Genomic DNA, 13,387 nt, shown 5'->3' with positions numbered 1-13,387 from the left:
ACTGCGACCAGCGATCGCCTCAGCCTGGATGTGCAGAGCTGGGGTGGCTTGGTCGGATTCCCTGACTAAAAATATTGATACCCTTGACAGGGACAGTATTTTATTGACTATAGAGCATTTAAAGGATGCATTTTCTATATATGCGAGATGCACAGAGGGATATTTGCACTCTGGCATCAAGAGTAAGTGCGATGTCCATATCTGCCAGAAGATGTTTATGGACACGACAGTGGTCAGGTGATGCAGATTCCAAACGGCACAAAGGTGTATTGCCGTATAAAGGAAGAGGAGTTATTTGGGGTCGGTCCATCGGACCTGGTGGCCACGGCAACTGCTGGAAAATCCACCGTTTTTACCCTAAGTCACATCTCTGCAGAAAAAGACACCGTCTTTTCAGCCTCAGTCCTTTCGTCCCTATAAGAGTCATATCTGCCCAGGGATAGAGGAAAGGGAAGAAGACTGCAACAGGCAGCCCATTCCCAGGAACAGAAGCGTTCCACCGCTTCTGCCAAGCTCTCAGCATGACGCTGGGACCGTACAGGACCCCTGGATCCTACATGTAGTATCCCAGGGGTACAGATTGGAATGTCGAGACGTTTCCCCTTCGCAGGCTCCTGAAGTCTGGTTTACCAAGGTCTCCCTCCGACAAGGAGGCAGTATGGGAAACAATTCACAAGCTGTATTCCCAGCAGGTGATAATCAAATTACCCCTCCTACAACAAGAAAAGGGGTATTATTCCACATTATATTGTGGTACGGAAGCCAGAAGGCTAGGTGAGACCTATTCTAAATCTAAAAAAATTTGAACACTTACAAAGGTTCAAATCAAGATGGAGTCACTCAGAGCAGTGATAACGAACCAGGAAGAAGGGGACTATATAGTGTCCCGAGACATCAGGGATGCTTACCTCCATGTCCAAAATTTGCCCTTCTCACTAAGGGTACCTCAGGTTCGTGGTACAGAACTGTCACTATCAGTTTCAGACGCTGCCGTTTGGATTGTCCACGGCACCCCGGGTCTTTACCAAGGTAATGGCCGAAATGATGATTCTTCTTCGAAGAAAAGGCGTCTTAATTATCCCTTACTTGGACGATCTCCTGATAAGGGCAAAGTCCAGGGAACAGTTGGAGGTCGGAGTAGCACTATCTCGGATACTGCTACAACAGCACGGGTGGATTCTAAATATTCCAAAATCGCAGCTGATCCCGACGACAAGTCTGCTGTGCCTAGGGATGATTCTGGACACAGTCCAGAAAAAGGTGTTTCTCCCGGAAGAGAAAGCCAGGGAGTTATCCGAGCTAGTCAGGAACCTCCTAAAATCAGTGCATCATTGCACAAGGGTCCTGGTAAAGATGGTGACTTCCTACGAAGCAATTCCATTCGGCAGATTTCACGCAAGAATTTTTCAGTGGGATCTGCTGGACAAATGGTCCGGATCGCATCTTCAGATGCATCAGCGGATAACCCTATATCCAAGGACAAGGGTGTCTCTCCTGTGGTGGTTACAGAGTGCTCATCTTCTAGAGGGCCGCAGATTCGGCATTCAGGATTGGATGCTGGTGACCACGGAGGCCAGCCCGAGAGGCTGGGGAGCAGTCACACAAGGAAAAAATTTCCAGGGAGTGTGATCAAGTCTGGAGACTTTTCTCCACATAAATATACTGGAGCTAAGGGTAAATTTATAATACTCTAAGCTTAGCAAGACCTCTGCTTCAAGGTCAGCCGGTATTGATCCAGTGGGAAAAACATCACGGCAGTCGCCCACGTAAATAGACAGGGCGGCACAAGAAGCAGGAGGGCAATGGCAAAAACTGCAAGGACTTTTCGCTGGGCGGAAAATCATGTGATAGCACTGTCAGCAGTGTTTCATTCCGGGAATGGAAACTGGGAAGCAGACTTCCTCAGCAGGCACGACCTCCACCCGGCAGAATGGAAACTTCATCGGGAAGTTTTCCACATGATTGTAAACCGTTGGGAAATACCAAAGGTGGACATGATGGCGTCCCGTCTGAACAAAAAACGGGACAGGTATTGCGCCAGGTTAAGAGACCCTCAGGCAATAGCTGTGGACGTTCTGGTAACACCATGGATGTACCAGTCGGTGTATGTGTTCCATCCTCTGCTTCTCATACCTAAGGTACTGAGACTTATAAGACGTAGAGGAGTAAGAACTATACTCATGGCTCCGGATTGGCCAAGAAGGACTTGGTACCCGGAACTTCAAGAGATGCTCACAGAGGACTTATGGCCTCTGCCGCTAAGAAGGGACTTGTTTCAGCAAGTACCATGTCTGTTCCAAGACTTACCGCAGCTGCGTTTGACGGCATGGCGGTGGAACGCCGGATCCTAAGGGAAAAAGGCATTCCGGAAGAGGTCATTCCTACCCTGGTCAAAGCCAGAAAGGAGGTGACCGCACAACATTATCACCACATGTGGCAAAAATATGTTGCGTGGTGTGAGGCCAGAAAGGCCCCACGAAGAAATTTCAACTCGGTCGATTCCTGCATTTCCTGCAAACAGGAGTGTCTATGGGCCTAAAATTGGGGTTCATTAAGGTTCAAATTTCGGCCCTGTCGATTTTCTTCCAGAAAGAAGTGGCTTCAGTTCCTGAAGTCCAGAAGTTTGTCAAGGGAGTATTGCATATACAACCCCCTTTTGTGCCTCCAGTGGCACTGTGGGATCTCAACGTAGTTCTGGGATTCCTCAAATCACATTGGTTTAAAACCAGTCAAATCTGTGGATTTGAAGCATCTCACATGAAAAGTGACCATGCTCTTGGCCCTGGCCTGGACCAGGCGAGTGTCAAATTGGTGGTTTTTTTCTCAAAAAAGCCCATATCTGGTTGTCCATTTGGACAGGGCAGAGCTGCGGACTCGTCCCCAGTTCTCTCCCTAAGGTGGTGTCAGTGTTTCACCTGAACCAGCTTATTTTGGTGCCTTGCGCCTACTAGGGACTTGGAGGACTCCAGGTTGCTAGATGTTGTCAGGGCCCTGTAAATATAGGTTCCAGGACGGCTGGAGTCAGGAAAACTGACTTGCTGTTATCCTGTATGCACCCAACAAACTGGGTGCTCTTGCTTCTAAGCAGACTATTGCTAGTTGGATGTGTAATACAATTCAGCTTGCACATTCTGTGGCAGGCCTGCCACAGCCAAAATATGTAAATGCCCATTCCACAAGGAAGGTGGGCTTATCTTGGGCGGCTGCCCGAGGGGTCTCGGCTTTACAACTTTGCCGAGCGGCTATTTAGTCAGGGGCAAACACGTTGGTAAAATCCTACAAATTTGATACCCTGGCTAAGGAGGACCTGGAGTTCTCTCATTCGGTGCTGCAGAGTCATCCGCACTCTCCCGCCCGTTTGGGAGCTTTGGTATTATCCCCATGGTCCTTTCAGGAACCCCAGCATCCACTAGGACGATAGAGAAAATAAGAATTTACTTACCGATAATTCTATTTCTCGGAGTCCGTAGTGGATGCTGGGCGCCCATCCCAAGTGCGGATTATCTGCAATACTTGTACATAGTTACAAAAATCGGGTTATTATTGTTGTGAGCCATCTTTTCAGAGGCTCCGCTGTTATCATACTGTTAACTGGGTTCAAATCACAGGTTGTACAGTGTGATTGGTGTGGCTGGTATGAGTCTTACCCGGGATTCAAAATCCTTCCTTATTGTGTACGCTCGTCCGGGCACAGTATCCTAACTGAGGCTTGGAGGAGGGTCATAGGGGGAGGAGCCAGTGCACACCACCTGATCCTAAAGCTTTACTTTTTGTGCCCTGTCTCCTGCGGAGCCGCTATTCCCCATGGTCCTTTCAGGAACCCCAGCATCCACTACGGACTCCGAGAAATAGAATTATCGGTAAGTAAATTCTTATTTTTTGCACCTGGGCCCACCACTTTCTAGTTCCACCACTGGCTGTGCAGAGTTGTTCATACTCTTAGATATGCCTGTTTTTTTTAGACTGATTTCTTGCATGAGGCATTGGGCTGATTATGATGGAGGCTTTGAAACCAATCATATGGAAAGAGACGGTGTGTTTGTATAGATGCGTAAAGATTGGCATATGAACACCGCATTTAGGTGGTTAGACCACAATTTCCCCTCTACCGGCGCCAAGGCGCATGCACAGTTCCCGTCCTGCACGTGCACAAGCCTGCCAATGCGATCATATTGCATTGGCTGTGAACACCTCTGCCTGATTGACAGGCAGATGCATTCGCAGGGGCGGCATTGCGGGTCGATGCAAAGGGGGGCGGGACAACACCGTGTTCAGGGTGGCTGCATGACTTCACTCGCAGCGGCTTCAAAGAAAAACATGACAGCAGTGTGTCTGCCTTCGCAACCATGCTGCGAAGGCATGATGTTGTCCACAGATGCTGCAACCGCAATTAAATTGCGGTTGCAACTACTGGGCAGGACGTTTAGCATGCTTGGGTGGCCTTGTTCTGCGATGGACGGCCCCCGGCATGCGAAAGAAAGGATTGCAGATTCTGCTTTTTAGCAGAATCTGCAATCCAACCTGAATAACCCTCATAGTTCCATGCACACTTTGCAGGTGCAATTACTGTACAACTACTACTCTGAATCAGCCTCTATGGGGGGAATTCAAATGTTTGAAAAGTCGGTTGGGTGTCTGTTTTTTCCTGTCTATTAGATAGGAAAAAACAGACACCAAACTGACTTTTCAAACAATTGAATATCCCCCAATGCTGTTTTTAAATGTCTTGTATCTGAGAACAAATGTGTAACTGCCACCCTTATGCTGAGCATACATTATACAATTATCTGGTTAAGGTGACAGTATTAGATGGGTCATCCAGATAATTGTTCTGTGTATGTGCAAGACTAATCCCAAAATATTGATCGGTCAGATAAGCCAAATTGTCCAGCTTTTCCATATGATGCAGTACGTATTAAGTAGCAAATCAGCCTCATCGGCAGTGTATGCACCGCCGCAGGCAACCAACCAACATTTGCCCTGTTTCTTTAGTGACGCGATGGCGAAATGTCTCATATACAAGGGAGGAACACACTTATTGTGGCCATATATCTGATGGGGGTCAGTCTGTCAGATAACATGCCTGTCGGGTCTGACAGACATTTTAACTGACCATATTATGTCCAGCATTAGTTTTGATTTGAAAGCTTGTAAGGTAACCTAAAGCTGGGTACACACTAGTCGATTTGTTGTCCAATCCAGCTGATCGGACTAACATATGGGGCACGGAATGTAGTTATGTGACTGGCAATCTCCTGACTGTCACAAGACCGACGCCTGTATCCCGGCCCCTCAAAATTCTGACAGCCGACATGCCAACTAACCAGGACTATTGTCACAGAGTGCCACCGAGCCCGCAATGGGTTTCGTTGGACTCTACTATCCCCCCACCACCCTCCTGGTTGGATTCTAAATCCTGGGATTTCGGCGTTGGTATGGTGACCGGCTGGATCCCAAATGCCGTTCACCCATACCCAACCCATTGGGCACATAGTCTAGTGTGTACCCACTGTGTCACTGATGATGCAAGCTTTCCTCGGTCATCAGCTACATCCTCCGTCGTCCCTACATGCAGGGCTGACAAAAGACATTGGTAACGAGGGCCATGCTGCCTGTCCGCAAGTGTGTATGCAATGTGCCAGTGTCGCTCGGTGCACACATCGTGTAGTGGGTACCCAGCTTTACTGAGTTTGTCGTAAATTATATGTGTTTTGTCAATCAAGGTTTTAGTTAATCTCAGATTAATTCCTACATTGTATGATAATATGTAGCAGTGGATTCGTGCATCCTTTTCAGTAGAATAAGTGATGACATATTAAATTTTCTTTCCCTTTGTCAGCTGACATATAAGGAGAGTTTGTGTTTCTCTGCAGCTACACAAGGTACTAGGTGAAAAAGTAAACAACACAGCTATAATTGAGAAGCAAGTTCTAGAGCTCTGGGACAGGCTATACCATTCTTGGGTTATTAAGGTAAGTCAGCTATTATATAACATCTTCATTTCTTACTAATATAGTGACTTTCTCACCAGTTGGGCCCAAATAACTTTATATACTGTGTGTGCTGTGGGTCCAGTGCTGCTTATACTTTACCAGAGAAAGCCCACATAAATACAGGAGAGCATACAAACTCCACACACATAAGGTCTTGATAGTATTAAACCCAAGGCTCCAGTGATGCGAAACACAATGCTAATGAAATATATGTATGTACAAATTCATGATTTGTACTGTAAAAGTTTGGGGTTGTTTCTATTCATTTTTTATACAACTCTTTTAGAGTACTCTGTTACACGGGAAATTACATAACTAATACAATTGCTTACGAGAGGACTGGACCTGAGCCACACAAAAGATTATTGTCCTAACCAGCCAACCGTTTTGTGGTCTTTTTTTTCTTTCTCTTACGTCCTAGAGGATACTGGGGTCCACACTAGTACCATGGGGTGTAGACGGGTCCACTTGGAGCCATGGGCACTTTAAGAAATTGATAGTGTGGGCTGGCTTCTCCCTCTATGCCCCTCCTACCAGACTCAGTTTAGAAAATGTTCCCGGAGGAGTCGGTCATGCTTAGGGAAGCTCTAGAAGAGTTTTCTACATTTATTTTTGCTGTTTGTTATTTTCAGACAGCGCTGTTTGGCAACAGCCTGTCTGCTTAGTGGGACTTAGGGGGTGGGAACGGCCCAATCTCCTCCAGGGTTAATGGTCCCGTTCCCCGCGGACAGGACACTGAGCTCCTGAGGTTCCTATTTGCAAGCCCCGCCACGGCGAGCGTACAGACCTGCAGCACGCCGCCACCTCTAACAGAAGACTGAAGAGTAGTGAGTAGACGGCCGGTGTCCCGGTTAGCGGGTCACCGGCTTCAATGGCGGCATAAGGGTATGGAGCACAGCGCAGACATGCGGGCTGCGCTCCGGTGCTCAGGATGACATGCGGTTTGTGTGTCCCGCTGTGAGGGCCAGGGTGAACCACTAATGCAATACCCACACTGGCAAGCTGGCTTACAGGGGTTCTAACCCACTGTTAAGCAACAAACATACCTCAGCCAGTCTAAAAAAAACGGAAAGACCGCACGCTATTAAGGGGACGGGGCTTCACTATGAGCGGATCCAGCAGCTCACCAGCGCCATTTTCCTTGTGCAGCTCTAAACAGACAGGCTGGCAGGGAAGCGCAGCCTCTCCACAAGGACTCCAGCTTGCCTCAGCGGTACCAGAGGGTCATAGAAAAGGGGGGGAGCAGTATTAGAATACTGAGCCTTTATTACAAATGCTTAGTTTGCAGCCCAGCTACTATATAGTTAGCTATAATGGCGCTGTGTGGCTGGCTCCATCATACTCTGTCTCTCCCTAGGGGGCGCTCTGTGAGTTAACTGTGCTTTCAACCTATTCATCACTGTTGTGTGTGTGTGTGTGTGTTCTTTTACATTTACTATGTCTAAGGAGTGTGTTTCATGCACAGCAGAGTGTTTCTCTCAATCTGGAGGCTCACTGCCGTGTACTCAGGATAGTACACATTCTCAGGCTAGTGGGTCTGAGCCAGTATGGTTAGATTCATTAAAAGGGATGATTTCAAATATTTTGAATAAATTATCCCAAAATGAGAAGTAGACGCAATCCTTAACGCAATCTGTTGATGACCTGATGAATAGAGATTCAGTTGTCATTCCAGCATCTCAGACCCCTGCCATTTGTCCACTGAAGCGTACTCTGGCCCAAATCAGGCTGATACCGATGATGATGTATCAGACCCAGAGGAGGGTGCATTGGACTTTGGAGGGGGGAATGCAGCTTTTATCACAGAGAATACAGGACCTGATTGAAGCTATTAGAAATGTCCTGCACATCCCTGATAAAGTATCAGAGGACGAGGAAAAATCTTTTCTCTGACGTCCTAGTGGATGCTGGGGACTCCGTCAGGACCATGGGGATATAGCGGCTCCGCAGGAGACAGGGCACAATAATAAAATCTTTAGGATCAGGTGGTGTGCACTGGCTCCTCCCCCTATGACCCTCCTCCAAGCCTCAGTTAGATTTTTGTGCCCGACGAGAAGGGTGCAATCTAGGTGGCTCTCCTGAGCTGCTTAGAATAAAAGTTTAAGTTAGGTTTTTTATTTTCAGTGAGTCCTGCTGGCAACAGGCTCACTGCTACGAGGGACTTAGGGGAGAGAAGAAAACTCACCTGCGTGCAGGATGGATTTGCTTCTTAGGCTACTGGACACCATTAGCTCCAGAGGGAGTCGGAACACAGGTCTCACCCTGGGGTTCGTCCCGGAGCCGTGCCGCCGACCCCCCTTGCAGATGCCGAAGTTGAAGAGGTCCAGAGAAACAGGCGGCAGAAGACTTTGTCTTCATAAGGTAGCGCACAGCACTGCAGCTGTGCGCCATTGTTGTCAGCACACTTCACCAACAGTCACCAACTGTCACTGAGGGTGCAGGGCGCTGGGGGGGGCGCCCTGGGCAGCAATGTATAATACCTTTTTATGGCTAAAATACATCACATATAGCCCTTGAGGCTATATGGATGTATTTAACCCCTGCCAGATCTCACAAACTCCGGGAGAAGAGCCCGCCGAAAAGGGGGCGGGGACTATTCTCCTCAGCACACGGCGCCATTTTCCTGCTCAGCTCTGCTGTGAGGAAGGCTCCCAGGCTCTCCCCTGCACTGCACTACAGAAACAGGGTTAAAACAGAGAGGGGGGGCACTTATTTGGCGATATGATTACATATATAAAAATGCTATAAGGGAAAACACTTGTATAAGGGGTTGTCCCTGTATAATTATAGCGTTTTTGGTGTGTGCTGGCAAACTCTCCCTCTGTCTCCCCAAAGGGCTAGTGGGGTCCTGTCCTCTGTCAGAGCATTCCCTGTGTGTGTGCTGTGTGTCGGTACGTGTGTGTCGACATGTAGGAGGACGATGTTGGTGAGGAGGCGGAGCAAATTGCCTGTATTGGTGATGTCACTCTCTAGGGAGTCGACACTGGAATGGATGGCTTATTTAGGAATTACGTGATAATGTCAACACGCTGTAAGGTCGGTTGACGACATGAGACGGCCGGCAAACAAATTAGTACCTGTCCAGGCGTCTCAGACACCGTCAGGGGCTTGTAAAAACGCCCATTTACCTCAGTCGGTCGACACAGACACAGACACGGACACTGACTCCAGTGTCGACGGTGAAGAAACAAACGTATTTTCCTTTAGGGCCACACGTTTCATGTTAAGGGCAATGAAGGAGGTGTTACATATTTCTGATACTACAAGTACCACAAATAAGGGTATTATGTAGGGTGTGAATAAACTACTTATAGTTTTTCCTGAATCAGATAAATTAAATGAAGTGTGTGATGATACGTGGGTTTCCTCCGATAGAAAATTATTGGCGGTATACCCTTTCCCGCCAGAAGTTAGGGCGAGTTGGGAAACACACCTTAGGGTGAATAAGGCGCTCACACGCTTATTAAAACAAGTGGCGTTACCGTCTCCAGATACGGCAGCCCTCAAGGAGCCAGCTGATAGGAAGCTGAAAAAATATCCTAAAAGTATATACACATATACTGGTGTTATACTACGACCAGCAATCGCCTCAGCCTGGATGTGCAGCGCTGAGGGGGCTTGGTCGGATTTCCTGACTGAAAATATTGATACCCTTGACAGGGACAAGATTTTATTGACTATAGAGCATTTTAAGGATGCATTTCTATATATGCGAGATGCGCAGAGGGATATTTGCATTCTGGCATCAAGAGTAAATGTGATGTCCATATCTGCCAGACGACAGTGGTCAGGTGATGCAGATTCCAGACGGCACATGGAAGTATTGCCGTATAAAGGGGCGGTCCATCGGACCTGGTGGCCATGGCAACAGCTGAAAAATCCACCTTTTGTTACCCCAAGTCACATCTCAGCAGAAAAGGACACAGTCTTTTCAGTCTCAGTCCTTTCGTCCCCATAAGGGCACGCGGGCAAAAGGGCCAGTCATATCTGCCCAGGGGTAGAGGAAAGGGAAGAAGACTGCAGCAGGCAGCCCATTCCCAGGAACAGAAGCCCTCCACAGCTTCTGCCAAGTCCGCAGCATGACGCTGGGGCCGTACAAGCGGACTCAGGTGCGGTAGGGGGTCATCTCAAGAGTTTCAGCACGCAGTGGGCTCACTCACAAGTGGACTCCTGGATCCTACACGTAGTATCCCAGGTGTACATTGGAAATTCGAGACATCTCCCCCTCACAAGTTCCTGAAGTCTGCTTTACCAACGTCTCCCTCCGACAGGGAGGCAGTATTGGGAACAATTCACAGGCTGTATTCCCAGCAGGTGATAATCAAAGTACCCCTTCTACAACAAGGGAAGGGGTATTATTCCACACTATATTGTGGTACTGAAGCCAGACGGCTAGGTGAGATCTGAAATATTTGAACACTTACATACAAGCGTTCAAATCAAGATGGAGTCACTCAGAGCAGTGATAGCGAACCAGGAAGAAGGGGACGATATGGTGTCACTGGATATCAGGGACGCTTACCTACATGTCCAAATTTGCCCTTCTCACCAAGGGTACCTCAGGTTCGTGGTACAGAACTGTCACTATCAGTTCAGACGCTGCCGTTTGGATTGTCCACGGCACCCCGGGTCTTTACCAAGGTAATGGCCGAAATGATGATTCTTCTTAAAAGAAATATGGACGCTTTCCTGATAAGGGCAAGGTCCAGAGAACAGTTGGAGGTCGGAGTAGCACTATCTTAAGTAGTTCTACGACAGCACGAGTGGATTCTAAATATTCCAAAATTGCAGTTTTTTCCGACGACACGTCTACTGTTCCTAGGGATGATTCTGGACACAGTCCAGAAAAGGATGTTTTCTCCCGGAGAAGAAAGACAGGGAGTTATCCGAGCTAGTCAGGAACCTCCTAAAACCAGGAAAAGTATCAGTGCATCATTGCACAAGGATCCTGTGAAAAATGGTGGTTTCTTACAAAGCGATCCCATTCGGTAGATTTCACGCAAGAACCTTTACGTGGGATCTGCTGGAAAAATGGTCCGGATCGCATCTTCAGATGCATCAGCGGATAACCCTGTCTCCAAGGACAAGGGTGTTTCTTCTGCGGTGGCTGCAGAGTGCTCATCTATGAAAGGGCCGCAGATTCGGCATTCAGGACTGGGTCCTGGTGACCACGGATGCCAGCCTGAGTGGCTGGGGAGCAGTCACACAAGGAAAAAATTTCCAGAGAGTGTGATCGAGTCTGGAGACTTCTCTCCACATAAATATACTGGAGCTAAGGGCAATTTACAATGCTCTAAGCTTAGCAAGACCTCTGCTTCAAGGTCAGCCGGTATTGATCCAGTGGGACAACATCACGGCAGTCGCCCACGTAAACAGACAGGGCGGCACAAGAAGCAGGAGGGAAATGGCAGAAACTGCAAGGATTCTTCGCTGGGCGAAAAATCATGTGATAACACTCTCAGCAGTGTTCATTCCGGGAGTGGAAAACTGGGAAGCAGACTTCCTCAGCAGGCATGACCTCCACCCGGGAGAGTGGGGACTTCATCGGGAAGTCTTCCACATGATTGTAAACCGTTGTGAAAAACCAAAGGTGGACATGATGGCGTCCCGCCTGAACAAAAAACTAGATATTGCGCCAGGTCAAGGGACCCTCAGGCAATAGCGGTGGACGCTCTGGTAACACTGTGGATGTACCAGTCAGAGTATGTGTTCCCTCCTATGCCTCTCATACAAAAAGTACTGAGAATCATAAGAGGGAGATGAGTAAGAATGATACTCGTGGTTCCGGATTGGCCAAGAAGGACTTGGTACCCGAAACTTCAAGAGATGTTCACGGAAGACCCGTGGCCTCTACCTTTAAGAAAGGACCTGCTCCAGCAGGGGCCTTGTCTGTTCCAAGACTTACCGCGGCCGCATTTGACGGCATGGCGGTTGAACGCCGGATCCTGAAAGGGCATTCCAGATGAAGTCATCCCTACCCTGGTCGAAGACAGGAAGGATGTAACCGCAAAACATTTTCACCGCATTTGGCGAAGATATGTTGCGTGGTGTGAGGCCAAGAAGGCCCCTACAGAGGAATTCCAACTGGGTCGTTTCCTACATTTCCTGAAAACAGGACTGTCTATGGGCCTAAAATTAGGGTCCATTAAGGTTCAAATTTCGGCCCTGTCGAATTTCTTCCAGAAAGAACTGGCTTTAGTGCCTGACGTTCAGATGTTTGTAAAAGGGGTACTGCATATACAGCCTCCTTTTGTGCCCCAGTGGCACCTTGGGATCTCAATGTTGTTTTGAGTTTCCTAAAGTCACATTGGTTTGAACCACTCACCACTGTGGACTTAAAATATCTCACATGGAAGGTGACGATGCTATTAGCCCTGGCTTCAGCCAGGCGTGTGTCAGAATTGGCGGCTTTATCATATATAAAGCCCTTACTTAATTTTTCATTCTGACAGGGCAGAATTGAGGACTCGTCCTCAATTTCTCCTTAAGGTGTTTTCTGTTTTTCACATGAACCAACCTATTGTGGTACCTGCGGGTACTAGGGACTTGGAGGACTCCAAGTTACTTGAAGTTGTCAGGGCCCTGAAAAATATGTTTCCAGGAAGGCTGGAGTCAGAAAATCTGACTCGCTGTTTAGCCTGTATGCACCCAACAAGATGGGTGCTCCTGCTTCTAAGCAGACGATTGCTCGCTGGATTTGTAATACAATTCAGTTTACACATTCTGTGGCAGGCCTGCCACAGCCAAAATCGGTAAAAGCCCATTCCAAAAGGAAGGGGGCTCATCTTGGGCGACTGCCCGAGGGGTCTCGGCTTTACAACTTTGCCGAGCAGTTACTTGGTCAGGGGAAAACACGTTTGCTAAATTCTACAAATTTGATACCCTGGCTGAGGAGGACATGGAGTTCTCTCATTCGGTGCTGCAGGGTCATCCGCACTCTCCCGCCCGTTTGGGAGCTTTGGTATAATCCCCATGGTCCTGACGGAGTCCCCAGCATCCACTAGGACGTCAGAGAAAATAAGATTTTACTTACCGATAAATCTATTTCTCGTAGTCCGTAGTGGATGCTGGGCGCCCATCCCAAGTGCGGATTGTCTGCAATACTTGTACATAGTTATTGTTACAAAAATCGGGTTATTCTTGTTGTGAGCCATCTTTTCAGAGGCTCCTTCGTTGTTATCATACTGTTAACTGGGTTCAGATCACAGGTTGTACGGTGTGATTGGTGTGGCTGGTATGAGTCTTACCCGGGATTCAATATCCTTCCTTATTATGCACGCTCGTCCGGGCACAGTATCCTAACTGAGGCTTGGAGGAGGGTCATAGGGGGAGGAGCCAGTGCACACCACCTGATCCTAAAGCTTTTATTATTGTGCCCTGTCTCCTGCGGAGCC

At 48.1% G+C, this 13,387-nt stretch overlaps 1 protein-coding gene across 6 annotated transcripts in view; it reads left to right on the top strand.

Moving 5' to 3' along the window:
* The window catches only part of TMEM245 (transmembrane protein 245), an 879,931-nt gene that overhangs the window by 567,483 nt on the left and 299,061 nt on the right, over positions 1-13,387 (top strand). For 5 of the 6 annotated variants that reach the window (XM_063922723.1, XM_063922720.1, XM_063922718.1 and 2 more), the window contains exon 10: positions 5,874-5,972. The exons of the other annotated variant lie outside the window; for it this stretch is intronic. In XM_063922723.1, coding sequence (XP_063778793.1) covers positions 5,874-5,972 — 99 coding nt within the window. The remainder of the gene's footprint in view (positions 1-5,873; positions 5,973-13,387) is intronic. 6 annotated transcript variants of the gene reach the window in all.

Source organism: Pseudophryne corroboree, chromosome 5 (assembly GCF_028390025.1).
Source record: "Pseudophryne corroboree isolate aPseCor3 chromosome 5, aPseCor3.hap2, whole genome shotgun sequence".
Lineage (NCBI taxonomy): Eukaryota > Metazoa > Chordata > Amphibia > Anura > Myobatrachidae > Pseudophryne > Pseudophryne corroboree.
Note: the sequence above shows the minus strand (reverse complement) of the source record. Positions and strands in the feature narration are given on the sequence as shown.